The sequence below is a fragment of the Stegodyphus dumicola genome, chromosome 1, assembly GCF_044657685.1.
Source record: "Stegodyphus dumicola isolate Sdum_Otavi_A_Nest chromosome 1, ASM4465768v1".
NCBI classification, from domain to species: domain Eukaryota; kingdom Metazoa; phylum Arthropoda; class Arachnida; order Araneae; family Eresidae; genus Stegodyphus; species Stegodyphus dumicola.
This window is the reverse complement of record NC_140768.1, coordinates 69,525,834-69,546,411: the sequence shown is the minus strand read 5'-3', so window position 1 is coordinate 69,546,411 and position 20,578 is coordinate 69,525,834. Positions and strand designations below refer to the sequence as shown.

General features: G+C 30.3%; 1 protein-coding gene across 1 annotated transcript in view; it reads right to left on the bottom strand.

The window, feature by feature from the left end:
- Positions 1-20,578, bottom strand: part of Cdc16 (cell division cycle protein 16) — a 76,749-nt gene that overhangs the window by 42,923 nt on the left and 13,248 nt on the right. Inside the window, exons 5-9 of the mRNA XM_035350643.2 lie at positions 16,601-16,711; positions 14,779-14,935; positions 13,068-13,162; positions 11,308-11,441; positions 8,025-8,104 (exon numbers count right to left, since the gene is read on the bottom strand). Of these exons, the coding sequence (XP_035206534.1) occupies positions 8,025-8,104; positions 11,308-11,441; positions 13,068-13,162; positions 14,779-14,935; positions 16,601-16,711 (577 nt within the window). The remainder of the gene's footprint in view (positions 1-8,024; positions 8,105-11,307; positions 11,442-13,067; positions 13,163-14,778; positions 14,936-16,600; positions 16,712-20,578) is intronic.

Below are 20,578 nucleotides of genomic sequence, written 5' to 3'. Positions count from 1 at the left end.
GATACAGAATTTGAAAAAGATATTTCTGCAAGTGATAAATACAATGAACAAATTATGTCTGCAAAGCTTAGAATTAAAATAAGATTAAATAAATGTAATGAAAATTTGTCTGTGAAAAATGCATCAGATGCAAATTCTTTGAACACTTCTGTTTCTGAAATAAATGTATCGTCATCAGCTATGAAATTGCCAAAGTTAAATATTCCAAAATTCTCAGGAGATGTAGGAAAATGGTTAGAATTTTTTAACAGTTTTCAAGCTGCGATTGATCAGAACAAAGTGTTAAGCAAGATTGAAAAATTTGTATACTTGAAATCATTATTGATAGGGCAAGCATATAATGTCATTGAAGGATTTCAATTAACCGAACACAATTACGATTTGTGTTTAGAACTTTTAAAAGAACGCTTTGGAAAACCAGAGAAAATTATAAAATCACATATGAATAATCTTTTGGACATAGAACCAGTTAAAAATTCTTCTAACTTGAATGCACTAAGAAGATTACATGACCCTTGTGAAATAAACATTCGAAACTTAAGTAATTTAGGAATAACTTCAGGTTCGTACGGACATTTGTTAAATCCAATATTATTGAAATTATTGCCTCATAATTTGATTCTCGAATATCACCGAAAGCATGATCCAAAAGAGGAATCTGATGTTACAGATTTAATTGCTTTTTTGAAAAGCGAAATTGAATGCCGCGAACAAACGTACGCAGTTAACAAACCGGAACCGAAACTCGTTCCATTGAACGTAAACAATAAACACTTCGACAAACACAAAAGTAGTTATAAATATACAAACAATAAGTTTAACTCTAAAGTTAACCCCTCGGCGGCGGCAGAATTATTAGCTCCCGTAAAAGAAGAAAATTGTATTTTTTGCAAAAATAACACACATAATAGTGAAAAGTGTAATATGAGTGTAAATGAAAAACGAAATGTACTGCGATTACAAGGTCAATGTTATGTTTGTCTGGCTCAAAGTCATCGATTTTCCGATTGTTCTGAGAAAAACTCTTGTGTATACTGCCACAAAAAACATAATGCAACCCTTTGTTACAAAAAAGAGAAAAAACCCGAAGCATCGCAATCAAAAGGAGTAGAAAATTCAGCGTGCAATCACATTAGCATCGGTAGGAATAAAATATTTTTACAGACGGTGACAGTAGAACTTAAAAGTAGGTCACATAATAAATTAGTTCGTTGTTTATTTGACAGCGCTAGTCAACACTCGTATATTCAGAAACGTGTGTCTAAACAACTGGGATTAAAAGTCGTGGGAAGGGAAGAAATAATGATTCATACTTTCAGATCTCAAGTGCCTACCAAACAGAACTGTGCGTGAGTAGAAGTAAAAATAAAAAACATTTTCGACAACCAGGAATTAATTATTCAGGTTTTAGAGACTGATGAAATATCAAGTGCTGAGCTAGACTATTCTCCGCAAAATATTAAGGAGTTGTCAAAAGATAGGGGAATAATTTCAGCGGATGTTGATCACGAATCTTTAGATAACAACAACGTATCTTAACTCATTGGAGCTGATAATTATTGGAAATTAGTAAAAGACAAAATTGAATGTTTGAACTCAACATTAGTTACAATGGAAACCAAAATGGGTTGGATTTGAAAAATTATCTGATCATATCGATGATAAGGAAAATGTGACTAATGCCATAGCAGTGACTTCTTTATTAATTCACACATCGAAGATTGAAAATTTACGGAAATTAGATTTATTGGGTATTCGAGACCCTGATGAAACAAAATGCAGAAAGGAAATGGAAATTGCCGCATTTAATCATTTTAACGAAATTGTTACCTTTAAAGAGGGAAGATATGAGGTTCAGTTGCCTTGGGTAACAGAAAAGGACTGTTTAAGTCAAAATTTCGATATTGCTAGACAGCGTTTAAACAGTACGACACACCAGTTGATAGAAAAGGCCAATTCGAGGATTACAAAAATGTTTTCACAGATTGGTTTTTATGGAAATTACAAAGTCGAATTGTTTTGAAAAGGTGAACTCCAAAGTGGATGCTAATGAGGGCAGAGCAAATGCAGAGAAAATCCCACCCCCTATTGTGTTCCAGCAAGAACAAGTTCACTGGCTGAAAATAAAGGAGGAGCTCAGAAAAATTTGTAAGGATGATTTTGAAGCTCAGTTGAAAGCTAAAGCCATTTTTGTGAACCTGAAGTCCGTAGCAGATTACAGAGAAGCCCGGAGAAGTCCCTGAACACGAAATGAATAATCAGTGTCACTATCTACCACATAAAGGGGTATTCAAAGAAACTTCGACCACGAAATTGCGACCGGATTTGATGCTTCCTGTAAAGACAAAAATTCGCGCTCACTTAATGATTGCCTAGAAAATGGTCCAAATTTGCTAAAACAAATTATTCCTATAATTTTAAGATTTCGCAAAAATAGAATAGGAGTTATTTCAGACATAAGAGAGGCTTTTTTGCAAATGTCAGTGAATAAGAGTGATCGAGATTTCTTACGGTTTTTATGATGGAAAGACTTTGACAAGAAGGAACTTAGAGTTTTTAAACATAAACGCGTTGTTTTTTGGATTGAATTGCAGCTCCTTTTTATTGGCTGCTGTATTAAGCCATCACATTGATCTAAATTCGTCAAAATATCCTGAAACAGCGGAAAATTTAAAAGAATTATTCTACGTAGATAATTGCATCACATCTGTTCCTGATGAAGAAACACTTACGCGATTCATCGAGGAATTGAAACAAATATTAGATTCTGCGTCATTCGATTTGAGAGGGTGGCAGAGCACACTTCTCTTCTGAAATCTGAAGACAGTATAGAACCTACTCCTGTGTTGGGAATTTTATGGGATAAGGAAGATGATAGCCTTTTCTGTGAGATGAAGACTGCTACTGACAAACCAATAAATCTTACTAGAAGGAATATATTGTCTACGGTACATCGCATTTTCGACACCATGGGTTTTCTCTGCCCGATAACGCTAACACCTAAACTACTCATACAAAAGACATGGTTGCTAAAAATTGGTTGGGATACAAATATACCCGAAGACTTAGGAAAAGAGTTCTATTCATGGATTGATGATTTGTCGCTTTTATCCAGTATTAGAATTCCAAGGGCTTTAGATATAAATGGAAATGAAAGTCTTAGTCTTCATACGTTCTATGACACAAGTAAACAAGCCTATGGATGTGTGATTTATTTAAGAAAAGAAACAAGTGAAAATGTATCGGTGTATTTTCTTCTAGATAAAAGTAGAGTTAGTCCATTAAAAAAAATGACAATAAATCGTCTAGAATTATTGTCCTGCTGTATAGGAGTCAGACTCGGAGCTCTTGCTTTACAAACACTCAAATTAGACAACGTTCCAAGGAACCATTGGACAGATTCGAGTACTGCTCTTTCTTGGATCCAAAGAGATGACCATTGGGCGCCAATTGTCGCAAATAGAATAAAAGAGATACGAAAATTTTCATCGGAATCTGAATGGCGTCACATTCCGGGAAATTCGAATCCAGCAGATATACCATCACAAGGGCATTCGATTAAGAGTTTTATGAAATCTCGCTGGTGGCAAGGGCCAGAATGGCTTATGAAGAACAATGAAGAGTGGCCAACTAGCGAAGTGATTACTAACAAAGAAGAAATTATGAAAGAAAAGCGAAAGAACATTATTTCGACTTTGGCTAATATCACCGCTGAAAAATGGTATCTGATTTACTTTTCAAGTTACTTTAAAATTGTGAGAATGATTTCTTGGATTCTAAGATTCATAAATAATTGTAGACATGGAGGAAGAAATTATGGCAAAACCCTGAGTGTTGAAGAACTGGACATTGCTGAGAAGAAATTAGTGAAGATCCTTCAACAAGAAGCATTCTCTAGGGAAGAAAAGTTGAAGGGACATTTTACTTTCAGAGATGAAGAAGGGATTATAAGATTGAAAACGAAGATTTTGAGAAGACATGATGATGAAAACTTCCGGTGCCCCATTGTACTTCCAGCCAAACATGAATTAGTAGAAAGAATGATACAAGACTACCATTTACAACTTTTACATGCTGGTACTCAAGTTCTTTTGACCAATATTCGTCAAAAATTTTGGATAATAAAAGGAAGAAAAACAGTACAAGGAGTCATATCGAAGTGCGTTCGGTGCAAGAGACACTTGGCGAAAGCTCTTGATACAGTGCCTTGTCCTCTCCCAGAAGATCGAGTCAGAGATGCTTATGCATTTGAGGTTAGTAGTAGTTGATGTAGTAAGACCACTTTATTTAAAAGAAAATAGAAAAGCTTGGATCTTGCTTTTTACTTGTGGAGTTTATTGTGCGGTTCATTTAGAATTAATTGAAAGCTTATCGACTAATGGATTTTTTCTCGGATTTAGAAGATTCATAGGCATGAAGAGGATGGCCTTGAGTAGTATACAGCGATAATGGCACAAATTTTGTAGGGGCAAGGAATTTGCTCCGATCTGTTGACTGGAACCAAATTATCAGAAGTTCTTTGATAATGAAAATTCACTGGAAGTTAAATCCACCAACCGCAGCATGGTGGGAAAGACTGGTTCAGATGATCAAGAAATTATTGAGAAGAGTCCTGGCAAAAGCATTACTTTCATACGAAGAAATGTTAACTATTCTATGTGATGCAGAAGCAAATATAAACTCCAGACCATTAACATTACGAGTCAGAAGATTCCACCGATTTATGTGCACTCACTCCATCTATGTTTATTCAGGATGTGCGAACTGAAGATGTTCCGGATCTGGAGAGTTTGGATAAAATCAACTTATCGAAAAGATGGCGATACCACCAAAAGTTACATGTGGAATTTCGTAAAAGATTTAGAGATGAATATCTTGGTATGTTAGTACATCGACCAAAGACTGTACCTTCGCGAACCATCAAGAAAGGTGATTTAGAGTTTGTAGAGGATGATAAAAGGAAAAGAACAGACTGGCCTATGGGTTGTGTGATCGAAACATATCCAGGAAAAGAAAACAACGTCAGAGTGGTGAAAGTAAAACCATCTAGTGGTGAACTGTTAAGACCAGTTCAAAGAGTATTTAAAATGGAGATAGACAATAAAGAATCTATCTTGGAGAACATCCACATCTCCGAGAAATATTGGTAAAAGGAATGATTTAGTAATTGATACTAAAGACCGTGAACTTGAAAATTCTGATAAAAACATTCAGTTTAGTAGATATGGCAGAAAAATTGTGAAACCAAAGAACTTTAATTAGTTTAATTTTGTTTTCAGTACCACTATTATTTGTTTTCTTTATTCCTTTCTTTCAATTTAAATTTTGTATACAATTTGATTTTCCAGTTTAGTGAACTAATCTCTTTACTAGTATTTTTCAGAAAAGAATTTTTTGCCTGTTGTTTAAAGAATGTAAGTTTGCAGAATAATACGTAAGTTTAATATATTCAAGATATTTGTTACGCCTAGATAAAATTGTTGATTTGGTAAGATTTAAATTACTCATCTTATATTTGTATTTCAATTTTCATTCACAATTGTTTTGATTTTTTCATACTTTGTCAAAAATCAAAAGGTGGGAGAAATGTTACAACTCGAACGCGAAATGAGCGAAAGTTTCTCTTCTGCCAGTGGTAACGAGGAGTTGGAAAACAAACTTGGAAGAGAGCGGTCGCTCACTCGGTTTCTCTTGATAGAATTTGATACGAAGGGGGGATAATCGCCAACTTTTGATTTGAAATTAATCTCGAATTATGTATATATTGTAATATAAAAGATGTGTGTAAATAAAAGTCATTAAGACTTAATTAAAGTAGTGATTTGAATTGAATATACAAATCGAAAGGTCTCCCAAATAGAACTATGGATTATAGAAATAACACATTCAATTATTGTTTTACAATATGCTAAGGGTTTATGTTAAGTTCATATTTTTGCAACATTTCAATAAATCAAACAAAACTATTCATATGCAAATCAGCACATTAATTATGATACAGCAACATACCGAACAAGTATTAATTTATTAAGTCTAATTAAAGTCAAACAACAAAAATCAGCATTATATTTTCAAATTTTCACAGGATTAGTTTTGATTGTTTTCATCCTCAGCTGCCAAAGCTCAGCCATCATCCTCAGCTGCCAAAACACAAATGAATCCATTCGTTCATACTCTTCCAGGGATTTCATCTGGTAAGAAATGGATTTTGATTGTAGAAGATACCAATATAAAATGGCTAGAACTTTTTGCTCTTATAGAAGCAACAGCTGTAAACTGCACCAAAATGTTAGCTGAAGATGTCTTTCGACAATATGAATTTCCACTTAGATTGATCAGTGATAACGAGTTACAATTCACCAATGCTGTTATGTGACAAACTTGCTATTTTTTTAAAATTAAGCAAGACCTTATCCCTGTGTATCATCCCCAAGCAAACCCATCTGAACATAAAAATTGGAATCTAAAACCCTGACTTGCTATACTGGTCAGAGGTGAACACGACTCCTGATGAAAAAAACTGGCATTGATACATTTTTCATGAGCACTGCCAAGTGTGAAACCACTAGTCATGCAGCAGCATTTTTGCAGTTTGGAAGATAATTAAGAACAAATGATGTTACTCGCACTTAAAAGTACTAACCGACAGCAATAACTTCATGGTTGAGATTTTGCCTGTTTAATCACAGAGCTTAAAGACCATGTTGAACAGAAGCAAGACAAGCAAAAAACATATTATGACCATCAAAAATCAATAAAGATTCCTTCAAACCATGTGATAAAGTATAGCTAATGCTACATCCTACTAGAGATCAAAATATAAAAAAAAAGCCGAAAATTCATGCCCAAATGTGAAGGAAATTATTTAATGATCATTAATCATCATTAATTTAATGATCATTAATCATCATTAATTTAATGATCATCACTACGTATGACATTGCTGACCCATATAAGCCAGATGAAGTCCTTGAGATTTACCACAGCTCAGCCTTAGATACTTATAAACTGCCCATTTCGAGAGACAGTGGGAATTTAACACTCTCCAAAGACAAGGTAGACCAACAAAATATATTGCTGGCTCTTCACCGAAACATTGTATGAGCCACAAAAGGAGTCGGTAACCCAGTGGCTTTCAAGCATGTGGTCACGGCAAGCCAGAGCTCAGAAAATGGTAAATGTTCAACAGTATGAAAAAGATTGAAAAGAAAATGATCTTTAGAAAAACAGTAAGCAACAAAACACATAAGGATAAACAACCTTTAAAAAAATGTTTAAGAAGACAGACAGTGAAGGAAAAGTGTCAAGGATGAGATAGGTGTTCTGTGGAAGTTTCATCTCCAGCTTTAAGCTTTTACATGACTGGTAATTTTCTTTTATGATGTGAATGCAATGAAATTTTCTGTTATTATACTAATAAGCATAGCTTTAGCTTAATGCTAGTTTTAAGAAGAATAAAATATTTAAGAAGCTAACAAGACTTAGACTTATGGCACCTTGGTTATACAATTTTATTGTAAGTTTGCACAGATGAAAGGTAAGTATACTAAAATCAAGCATAGCATTTTAATTACAGTTAAAATTTAAGCTAATTTATGTATTGAACACATAAACATCACACTCACATAAAGAAACACATTATTTATAAAAAAAATACAAATTCCAGGAAATAAAACTATACAGGGGGAAAACAAAAAAGAAGTCAAAATGAATTGTATACTCAGACTTGAATGTTTGTTATTTTTTCCATTACACATATTTATCATATAGTTATTTTATCATTCAATGTCAAATATGCAAGACAAATATTAAATTTGTGATTTTAATAAATTCTACTATGTATGGAGACAGGCAAACATAGATAAACCTAAGAAGAAAAGACTAAAGTATAATATATAAAATCATTTAAGTGTAAAAATTTCAAAGACGAGGTCAAATAAAATTTATTAAATGAAATCATATACATAAATTGTAATTCATTTAATACATTCTCTAAAGCTGACATTATAATAGTTTATTCTTACCATTTGTTTTGTCAAGTTCCATTAAACACGATATATGTATAGGCAAACAATTTAGATGAAATGGATCTTTATTGAGAATGCTGAAAATAAAGATTTCATCTTTAAAAGCATCTACGAATGCTAGATACATATATAAAATGTTTATAGATGACAGTTTTTTAAATGGAAAAATAGCCAATTTCTGATTATCTGCACCTCACTGAAAAGGCAGTGCACTCTCTTGCTAAGGTAGGCAACCTATGATACTGGCAAAATATTTATGAGGGATCTCGCAGCAGGCAGTGCCGATTTCTATCTTTCAAATTTGACTAATATTGGTGTTTGTTTTAGTGTACATTCTTTTTTTTTTCTTGTAAGTAATTGTAATGGGACTATCGAGTCTACTGGCTCATGAAAAAGGATAGCATTTCTTCAGAAACATGGCATTTTGTCTAACAAGAGAGAATAAAAAAAACTCACATTCCATGAAGTTGTAATACATAAATGCTCGCATTTTATGGATCAAAACTTGTGTGCTGATATCAAATTTATGCAATTGTTTGATTTTTTTAAAAAGCAAAAACAGTTAACTATGTATATGGGAAAACAACAGCATATGCAATATCAAATTTGTGCATTTCTTTGATTTTTTTTTTAAGGAAAACCAATCGCTGTATACATGGAAAGAAGAATGCAAAAGTAAAATGGCTTATTATGGTCATTTCTTGCATTTTATTTTTGCTAACTGATTCTTAGTATGCCATCAATTTTGAAATTGGCTATCTTTTATGTTTTAGCTCGACAAAAAATTACTCACCAACGGTTGATGATATATTGCAGAAATGATGGAAATAATCAGAAAATACCAAAAAATCTATTGCATAATATGCAAAAAATCTTAATCATATGTGATGACGTAATTATTTACATGATGCATAATTTTACCGATTAATTACTATAATATAGAATTTTAGTTTGGTCACAGTATAAAGTTTAGTTTTGTAATAACATTTATAGCTACATATTTAAAAAATTTTTTTAGTGAGATATAATTTAAATTCTTCTTTCTTTGATAATTAACATTGTTTTTGTAGAAAAGAATTGAAGAATACAAGGGTCTAGAAAAATAAATCATGCTTGATTATTTATATTTACATAATGTAAAAAAAAAATAGTTCTTTTCATACAGATTATCATAAGCAAGCTAATATGCATGGACGTATTTCAAAAATAAGCTGTGCTTTAGTTTCCTAACAGCAATAATTTTTCGTACTGCTCCTCACTTTGCCAGAGAGAGATGATTACACATTCTTGAAATAACCATTCACTGCAATATATACCAACAAAGAATTAGTGTTCACTGTATGAGCCTACTATCATATTTAATTCTAACTTTCTTCTGTAACATTTCATCAAAAAACAATTGTATATTAACTACTACATAATTAGGAAGACTTATGTAAGAGAACCTGTGCTACAATCAGTTGTGTTGACGTCATAAATACTACTTAACATCTCTGTTGAGAATAGTACTAGTTGAACATTTGCAACAACACCAGGAGGACTATGTTAAAGAGTGCCCGATAATAGTGGCGGAATTTTGCTAACTACTTAGGTAGTCAGTAAAGTAGACTACATATATAGTTTTTCTTCTTGAGTTTTCCAGCAGAAACAATACATTTTATTGAAAAGCACTTAGCAAAGCCATAGAAGAAATTATTTTTCAATTTCAGGAAAACAGCATAATGATAGCTGTCAATTACCTTTCCAGTAGACAGAATAATACATATTTTAACATGCTGAAAAATCAAAAGGCACAGTTAAAATTAAATTAAAACAAAAATAAAACAGTCCTGGTTACACACACTATTAATTTAAAAATATTGCTAATATCAAAACCATATGTCTGCTTCGTTCACTGGAATTGAATGAATGGGTTAATAAAGTTTAAATATTTTTATTGCTGTTTCAAGAAGGATTGCTGTATTTTTGAAAATTGATATTCAATTGCACAGAAGATTAAAAGGGTTTCTGTGTAACATGATCTCACAATGGTTTCTATAATTTCTGTAAATTTAAGGATACTTTTGTACTGGAGTTTATTGATGATTTTATCTTTGTCCCATTCAGTTACCACTTGCAGATGTTCTACAGATAATTTTCATTGTTGTGTTGATTCGTTGAGATTTTATAAATACCTTTCTAAAGCTTGGCAATTCTTATTGATAATTTTCAGATGCTAAACCAATATACTGAGTATTTGTTTCTTCACAATAGACAGGAATGGTATATATACCTGATGCATCTGCTGCGCTGGTGGCCGATTTATCCATTCTCAATAATTTTAAAATGGATGAGGCTGCAATATTGGAAATTTATATCCACATCTTTTGAAAACTGAGCTGATGAGAGGGATAATAGCATAATAGGGAAATGTTCCAATGAACATAGCTTTGACTGTTGTATGAGTTTATTTATTGATTTTACAGTTGAATTTACTTACGAAGTTGGACATTTCTTCTTAAAATTTTTATATTAATTTTTGCATTTTTTTAAAGCTACTATTTCACACATGTATCATGAAACATCTACATGAAAAAACTGTTATACTTTGAAGACCTATTTTATTTGATTAATTTCTTAGACTAGAACTGTTGGCTTGTGACATTTAGCTATGCAATCTTTAAAAAATCTGCCATCTAATAAAATATAAAAACCTTGTATATTTCTGCTTTTTTTTTTTTTTTTTTTTTTGCAAGTAATGAGAAGACTTGATAATACCAACCAGTTATACAAGTGAACTGTCTTTATGAACTGAATTTTTATTTCACACATAAAGTTGGTAAAATAAAAGCATTGTATCCTTTCATTCAAGTTTGTTTCCAAATTCTAAATTTAATTCATTTCTAATTATTAAAAATTAACTTTAAAATTCATAACAATACTTGGTTTTCAATTAATAGCATAAGTACATCATGAAAGTTTAGTGCAAATATCCTGCATAAACATGGATGTTGAATATTTGAATCCATTTTTAAAAAGCAACATTGATAACTTAAGAATAATATATGATTCTGAAGACATTTTTGTAAAAAAAAAAAAATAATATTTTATCTTCATCAACATTACTTTAAAAAGCAGATAATAGATGTCTATAAAGAAACACAAATGGCCACAAGTATTGCAGGAATTTTAGATCAAAATGCAAAATTTAAAAAAAAATTAACTATACTAATAAACATAGAAATAACAAAAGCATTCTTTAACTTTTAAAAATTTAATATAATTTCAGACAAATACTTACGAAGTTGTAAGATTAAAACACTGTTCATAATCACAATTGTAATAACACCTCTCAGCCAGAGCTGTTCCAATGTCTAGATTTCCAGACAATGAAGATAATTCTGGTGGTATTATTAATTCACTAGGCTTATCATACTAAAAATAATTAATAAAGGCAATAAGAATATTGGTTTCCTTTCATGACATTGCAATATGCAAAATTAGTTAAGAACTACACAAAATATATTTTATTTAATATGTTTTACATAAGTATGGTTGAGAAATGTACAAATTGCATAGTGTTACTTTGTCTAGTTATGATAAAATTTTGGTGCAAAGTAAATCTGCAGCAAAAAATATTGCTTTTAAAACTTTTGATTGCTAAAATTTATAAATTGGTAGTTAATATCTACCTCCTATGGTATCATAAATTATTCTGACTTCATTTTGCACCTATTGTATCTAAGCATCAATTCTGATGGTTCATTTCTTAATTATCTGCTAAAACATATTCTTTTAACAAAGCTGGATTTACCAAAATTTCTGTTACATTTATGATAATAACTGCTGTGCTTATCATCATCATTGCTACCACTAAGAATATTTAAATTTTTGATGTTTTCATTGCTTTGATGCATTACTTTTGTTATTAAATAAATTATAATAGTCTTTGGCATTAAATAAACTATAATCAATACTTTTATGAATTTTTTCCCCAATAAACTCCAATTTTTCCTATGAAAAATCTGTAAAATCCCTGAATTATTCATCTTACTAATTCCCTGTTTAATTTAGTTTACTGCACAATTCCTTTATGAAAACTGATCTAGCATAAATTCTAAAGCAGTATCAGCTAAGCATAAATTATCATAATCACAAAAACCTTTCTCAACCTATTGCAACTTTTATTAATTGAAATGTGGATATTAGGTTACATAATTTTTTTATTACTTTTCATAAAATTAATATCAATTCCTAATTTAACTTTTTCCTATGCAATTTATACCATCTCAAAATACTTTAATACATTGAGTAAATAATACGATCTCATTTATATATACATTAATAATAATTCTGTGTTTTGAAATTCTTACACTGCACATTTTAGAAAGATTTAATCATTCTGCATTGCAAACATGTTAAGCAATTAATTTATCACACTGGTGTAATGAGTTCTTTTTTCAAAGCTGCAGCTTTTGCAACATGGAACGTGGTATTGCCACTGAAAATGCTTGGCTGTAACTTCTTACTGCTTTAAGGAGGGAATATCATTACATGAAATTTTGCAACTTACACCATTTTTCACAAATTTTACAGATCAAAGAACTAGGTTAATCTTTCCTTTATTCTTTAAGAAATATGGAGATTTCCTTACAGAAGTTAGATTAACAACAATTCAATTTTGATTTTACTTCATTCTTTTTGATTAATTCAGTTTACAGATTTCAATATTATTACTGGCCGAAGAATATTCCTCCAATTATGCAAGTACATGCATCATGAGCATTATACAAAAATCAAAACAGGGAACCATTTTGAAATGATGCAGTTCAGAGATATTTATAATACACACATTTCTATTTTTAGGACAGAAAGAAAAAATAATCAAATTAAAAACAAAACCTAAGGATAGTTAGTTAATCATATTAAAAAAAAAAAAAAAAAAACTGAGGGTAGTTAACAAATAAAGTTAGGATTTCATTTTACATATTATTTATCTGACTTACATATACACATATGTAAAATTAGTCAAGAAAAACTCCTAAAAATCTAGCTGCTTACTTTTTTTAACTGTGTTTCATATAAAAAGCTTACAATATTTGGTTCACTATCTGGACACTGAACATGAAAAGGTAATGATTTCAAAAGATCAACTTCTGAAACAAAAAAAGTTAATACAATTAAAATTTAATACCAAACAAAAAATATGAATTCTTATCACTTTAAAATATGAATGATTTTATGCTAAAAGTGAAAAAAAATTAAAGTTGATAAATTAATAAATTACTGCATTTATATTTAATCACTAATGATAATTACAACAATAATTTTATAACAGTGTGAATTTATGATTAGTTTTGTGAATTATAATTGAGTTTGAAGCATTTTACATATATTAAATTTTCTACAAACAATAAATAAATTCATAAATTTTGAAATTTTTCATATTTAATTTCTGTTTTAATGGTTAGATTATTTTCACATTTAAATCATTTTTATATAACTTTCTCTTGTTATTTGTTTGAAAACACACTAAAGTAATCTTAAAAATCCAAAGCTTCCAAAATCCAAATCTTAAAGATCTAAATCTTCCATAATTTAAATTAGAGTTTTGAACTACTCTAAGTTTTGCTTGATTTCTGTAATATGGGAAAGGGGTGAGTTTCTTAAACTTGCCTGTCGATTCACATAAATATTTTAATAACAAAAGATTCTTTTTTAAAAACACACTACCCAGTAAAGAAAATTTTCTTATATACAATACTATGCATAAAAATACCTTCTAATTAAATGGTAGTTTTGATCTAACATAATGATGTTGAAATATGCTTCCAAACTTTGATGGCTTTATAAATGTAAATTTTTAATTAAAAATGTATTATAATGTTTATTTAGTAACATACTAATTATTTGTCTTATTGCTTTATGTCTGGTTTACATACTCTTCAAATGGGATTCACAGACTGAAATTTTTCACAAAATTGTAAGTATAACCAGGGTGCCATATATCTAAGCATTCTTAGCTTCATAAATACTTTATTCTTCTCCTTTAAGACTAACATTACATTGAAGGTATGCATGTTGGTATTATAATAGAAAATTTTATAGCTAAATGCATTCACATTTTATTGTTCACATCATAAAAAGAAAGAATTACAAGTCATGTAAAAGCCTAAAGCCAAAAGATAAAACATCCACAGAACTCTTTTCCCCATCATAGACACTTACTCTTCTTTGAGTGTCTGCTTCAACATCTTCCAAAATTTTGTTTATTCTTATATATTTTGTCAGTTACTGTTTTTTCAAAAATCTTTTTATTTTTTACTTTTTCTTACTGTTGCCATATACCATTTCCTGAGGTCTATCTTGCCATGACAACACTCTTGAAAGCCGTTTGGTTTTATAAGTATAAATCCTAAGCTACAAAAGCTTTGCAAATTTCCACCACTTACCATGTCATCAACCAACAAAATGTGCTTATTTTTCTTATAATGAAATTGCTACCTTAATGATAATTGACAGTTTTGGTGTAACTTGATCTTCAAAACAGGAAAATGTATTTGACTTATAATATATGGCAATCAAACATCAAAATATTTTTCAATGAAAAATATCCATAGCTTAATTAACAATTTAAAAGATTTAAAAAATATCACATTCATGAATATTACATACATATGATGTAGACCAGAAGTTCTCAACTGGTGGTACGCACGAGAAATATAGGTAGTACACAAAACAAAGTATTTTTAACTATTTTAAACTAAGATACCTTCTTCTTTAGTAAGCATTTGATGCTGCACGAGGGATTCAAAAGCATCATAACAGTATACATCCTGTTGTAAAGCACCCCGAAAACATTCTGATGCTAGTCCTCTGTTGTCCATAGCTTCATATATCTGACCTTTTAATAACAAAATAGCACTAGCCTATAAAACAATGAAAGATGAATCAATACAAAGTCATACATTCTATTAGAAAATTTAATAAAATGGATCCAATTAATAAGAAAATGCGGCTAACATTAAACAAGTAAGGACTAGTAAGTAGAGAATAAAAAGTGAAAGTAACACTTTCATCACTTTGAAAGAACTATCTTGTCTTCCAAGAATACCTGTTCAGTACTAACAATGAGATAAATCATGGTGAAATTACACAGTTTTCCTAATTATTGCACAGTGCCAAGCAACTTATTTATTAACTTTTCAGTGGATCCTAGTCCATATTTATTTTGTTTTCACAAAATTTACAAACAGTAGGGCAAGGGCACACCATTGCTGTGATGAATGTGATAAATGAGATAAACAAGCCTTTTAATTTTTTTTAAATAGATAATTTTTTCTTTCTTACAAGATTTGAAATTTTGAATTTTTGCATTCCTACTGCTTCCTTTTCTTTTTCTTTTTTCTTTTTTTTTTTTTTGCATAAATCTCAATTTTTAAATGTGAAAACTTACAAATTCAATTCTGAGAACTAGAAAATAAATCTCTATACAGAAATTTTGTTCTTATTTTCAATTATTTTTATAACACCAGTTTTCTTTAATATTCATTAAAAAAATTACATGATTACAAATTCTATTTACAATTATGAAAAACAAATTTCTTTTGTATCACCAAAGATAGTTTTTTCATATAATGTTATTCAAATATTAAATCACTAGTTGAATTTAGAAAGGGAATTGAACAAAGAGATAATAAAAATACATGCTTGGGAACAGATCAGTGCTAAAAAGAAGCATCCTGGCATAAAAAAAAAAAAGAAGTGCAACTTTATTTGAAGAATGGATAGATACTTGCTGTGCAATGAGAAAAATTATGGCAAACAATTTAAGTTTTTTACATAATACATCTGTAATTTCTATATCTTTATTATTTAATTAAATAGCAAATAATTTGTTCCTTCAAATTTCTGCTGGAATGACTGGCAGGATTGTGACTTATTTTCATGATTGATGAAACTTCATAAACAAATCAGGCCATTTCTTTCCTTCAGAATCTCCCATAAATAGATGTAGGCTTTTACTATCCAAGCTGATGACAAATAAGACGACTCATTTTATAATTTTAGATTGGAAATTTTTTCTATTCATTTAATTTTTTACAATAAATTGCATTTTCTCAACTATTGGGAATTTTTGCATAAACGACATTCCTCAAGCTTTTATTGTATACACTGGTCATCATTTATATCATCATTCATAGTAAAAGCACGGTCGAATGCCTCACTATGGCCAAGAGATTACAGTCACTGACTACCGGTAGTTCAAAGACAGGTTTGAATTCAGGCAAATGAGCTGGCTACATTATTTTTTTTTTGTATGTGTGTTTTCCATGTATAATGTGAATACGAACCAGCTCTTTTAGAAAGTCCTCCATGAAGGCAAATAGCCCTTATGTGTTTTGCTATAATCAGATAAACTAAAATGACTGGATGGCCTGATACTGAACGATTTTAAAATATTTACTTAAAAATGACAATTTGAAGCACATAGAGTCAGAACCTTTTCTCTTAAAAACCTAGAAACCAAATTAAGCATATCCGCATATATAGATAAATTTTTATTAAGAAAATTATATTAACATTTTACTTACAATATCTGACTCGAGTGATTCATTTGCAATATTTTCATTTGAATTATTTGTAGTATTTTGATCAACAACACTAAGGACATCTAATGCTTCTTTATAATCTTTTCCAGCAAACTGGAAGAGGAAAAAAAATTTCGAATGATAAAATTTATTTCAGTCTGTAGATTTTTGATATGAATATACTGAAATAAAAAATACATTTTTCTACGTGCTTACATAAAAACATAACATAAAAAAGAAATTTATGTATACAGTACCCACCAGTTATTAAAATCACTTTTGTTCTGAACATATTTTAGTTTATTAAATGATTGAGTTTAATAAATAGTGATTTCAATGCTGCAAATTACTGTATCAACTTTTAACTTATTTAGTAAGACAGTAACTAATAATTAACCTAGTAATTAATATCTAAATTACTTATTAAAAACTAATGCTAAAATTAAACTAATTGCAAAATTTAAAAAATTATTTTTTAATTTTTATAAAAATAATTAGTAACTACATACCTGATGAAATTTTAAACTTTTATAAAGAACTACCATATCCTTATTTGTTTCATATTGTTCATCAACAGTTTTCAATTGCATTTTCAAGCTCGTAGACCTGTTGGTAACTTTTCTGATCTCCACCATTCAACTAAAGAGTTTGCAGTGTTGTTCTCAATTCAGATGAGGTTGGCATGTAAGTCACTTGCTTCTGTAGCATTTTCACTGTCAGTTTCTGCAGCTCTTTTAACACTTTGTATAATATCATATCATTTTCTCTCTCAACATTATCTCCATTTGTAACATATTCTAAAAATAAATCTTCAAAATTTCCCTTATTGATGTTCAAAATATTAGATATAGGTTGCAATTCCTCTGTGGCTTCTTCTAAATAATGACCACATTTTCTATAGCAGTTTCTGAGATTTGGGAGGCTGCTTCCTGTGTGTTGACTATAATATGCATAGTCTGTAGCAAAGATATTGACTTAGTTACTTCCTTCAAACTGCTTGCATTTTCACAAGATTCAATTTTGTCAACCTTTTTCCGGACGACACCTTTTCTGCAATACTATTTAAAGCTATTATAAAACCTTGATCCATGACAGAAGTCATATTTGCTGGAAGAAATACTAATTTAATGTTTTACATGTTTAATGTACAATTATTTAACAGTAAAGCAATATCTCTATTTTTCAGTTCTCTGTCACATTTCAAAAGGGAAATCAGAAAAAAATACTATTTGTCATTCATAAGTTTTGGTTATTATTAAGTTAAATTCTTGACAACTTTTAAACATCAAGATTTGCATTTTCTAATAATCAATGGTATCTGCATCCAAATTACACATTAATTATATAGTAACTCATTCTTTTAATTTCTTAAAATCACTTGCTCTTTCATTAATGTGTGCTCCAACATTAATGCGTGTCCCAGTAATCCTCTGTAAAATAGATCAGGCACTTTAATGTTATAAATTTCACATGGCTTGTAATCTTTTAAAAGACGAGATAAAATGTCTTTTATTCAATTCTCAGTGAATGATGATCTGCTGCTTGCTTGTCACCATTTAGTTTCCAATAAACAATATTATTTATTTGTTTCCATCTTGTGAACTCTCCATCAGTTGGTACAAAATTTTCTCCCTGCATTTTAGCGAATTCTACAGCTGGTCAAAAGAGCTCTACAAATTGGAACATTTTTTACTCTCACAGCTTGAAACAATTCTAGAAGATCTATTTCAACAAATCTAAATTTTTCATCCCTTTTTTGCTTCTTTGAGATATTTGCATTTTTTATTAGATCTTTATCAATTTTACTTCCTTGTTTAGGTAAACTGTACAGTGCTGTTCAGGAAATTCCTATTTTAAATGTTGCTTACCAAACATATCATAAATTCTTTTGGCAATTTTTTTTCAGGCCTAAATCATATTAGGCATTTTTGACATACTACAAGCCACGCACATAGCAAATAAAAAAAGCTTATTACAGTGATTTGTTTAAATCCAAAATTCCTATTTCTAGCCAATTGGAAGATTGTACTTTGTGTGTCAAGTCGATCTATCACTTCACAGTTATTATAGATGTAATCCATGCTTTCTTTTCTTTCTCCCCAGCCTACAATGACCAACCACTCCCCATTTTCAATTTAATACTGATTGCATATATACGTTTTCAACATATTACTGTGAAATCATATGATTTTTCACCTATGGACTAAGTGCCTTTGGTCTCTTGAAAAAAACTCTTTCAAAATGCAAATCAACCATGTTAGATGGACTCTCAAAGGTAATAAAAGAAGAATGGAAATTTATACACCAGAAAATTTTATGAAAAGCCCTTCTATTATGGAAATCATGATGCAGATTTTAAGTCTAGATAGAAAGGCTATTAGATTGAACATTTAAAAAAATACTCTTTACAATTTAAACATTAATTAAATGGCCCAAAATTGTTCTAAAAATGTGTAAACACTCTCTCTACTAAGGAATACATTGAAGGGAACAGTGATTGAAAGCTTGTATAACTAACAATAAAGCAGGAACAGCAAAAGTTTGGTCTTTTTTTTTTTTTTTTTTTTTTTTTAACAGTCTCTGTACCATGAAGAGAGAAGCAGTGCATTTTGCAAATCCGGGAAACAGGAAGAATGGGTAAAATGTGCAAATGAATTTAGGAGGGGCGGAAGGCAGAAAATTGAGGCTAAAATCCAGAAAATGGACAGTCCATCAAGTGGTTCGTTTAATCGAGACAGAACTCAAAATATTAAAGTTCAGTGATGGTGGCTCGTTCATGACAATAAAGGTACCTATTGCCAGGTGATGATATCTTAAATTTTCTTTTTAGATGACTGATGCAGAGTCATAGCATGCCACAGCAACTGAAGTCCTTAAAGAGAGAATAACACTAGGTCCATTAGAGAAATCAATACATCATTCAGCTTTCGGAATGTGAGCAAAGTGGACTAGAAGATGGTATTTGCCATATATGATGATGCTTTAAAACATAATGCTAGAAGATGGTATTTGTCATATATGATGATGCTTTAAAACATAATGCTAGAAGTAGAACCATAATCACATTGTCTTATAAAGTATTAATCATAGCAACCTCTCCACTCCATTTTTTGCCCATGGCTGTACCCAAAACAAAAACATGATTCACTATTGAACAAGAAAAGTTTACATAGATTCGATTGCTATCATATTCTACATCAGGTCAGCCACTCAGTGTGTATGATTAGCTTCATAAAATCCTAGTAACATGGCATCTATCTAGAAGACTAGCTTTACGTAAATGCTTCATCAGTTTAATTAAACACCTCAAATGGTTAACCTTTACCTGTTGCCATTAAAAATTTGCTACACTTTTCTGTTGTGCTATCTACCACATAATTGCTTACGTATACACTTTTTTAATACAATAAAATTAAGAATATTTCTAAAGGTTATTACTGTAATACTGCTAATGAAATAATGAATCTATATAAGTAACTTAAAATACTGCAAATGAAATGGCAAATTTCCTTTCCAAATCAAAAGGTTGAAAACACAATGATGATGTCTCTGTGCAGAGATTCTAATTTATACTTCTTTTACTTATCATGTTTGCATATCATTTTGGGCGTTCTTGAAACCACTGCAAGATAAAACATTCAATAATGCTTGACATTTTGACACCTATATTATTTTACAAGAATAATTCAACATCTCATAATTCAAAAATTTTATCCCATTCATCAATTAACAACTAGTGGTTATGGCCATATAATGACACAGCAAATCTTTCTCCAGTCTTTCATATTTCGTGTGGCAAGTATGCACAGTTTTCTATGGAACATTTACACCTCTGAAGCCCTCATATAAACTGCTATCTAGAGATAGATACATAAAAATTTAACCATTTCCATACCTCACCCATACAAAAGAAATCTTCGTTATGTCCCTTGAACTGCACAAACCTCAATCATGGTGCTGCATAAATCTATGTCACAAAGT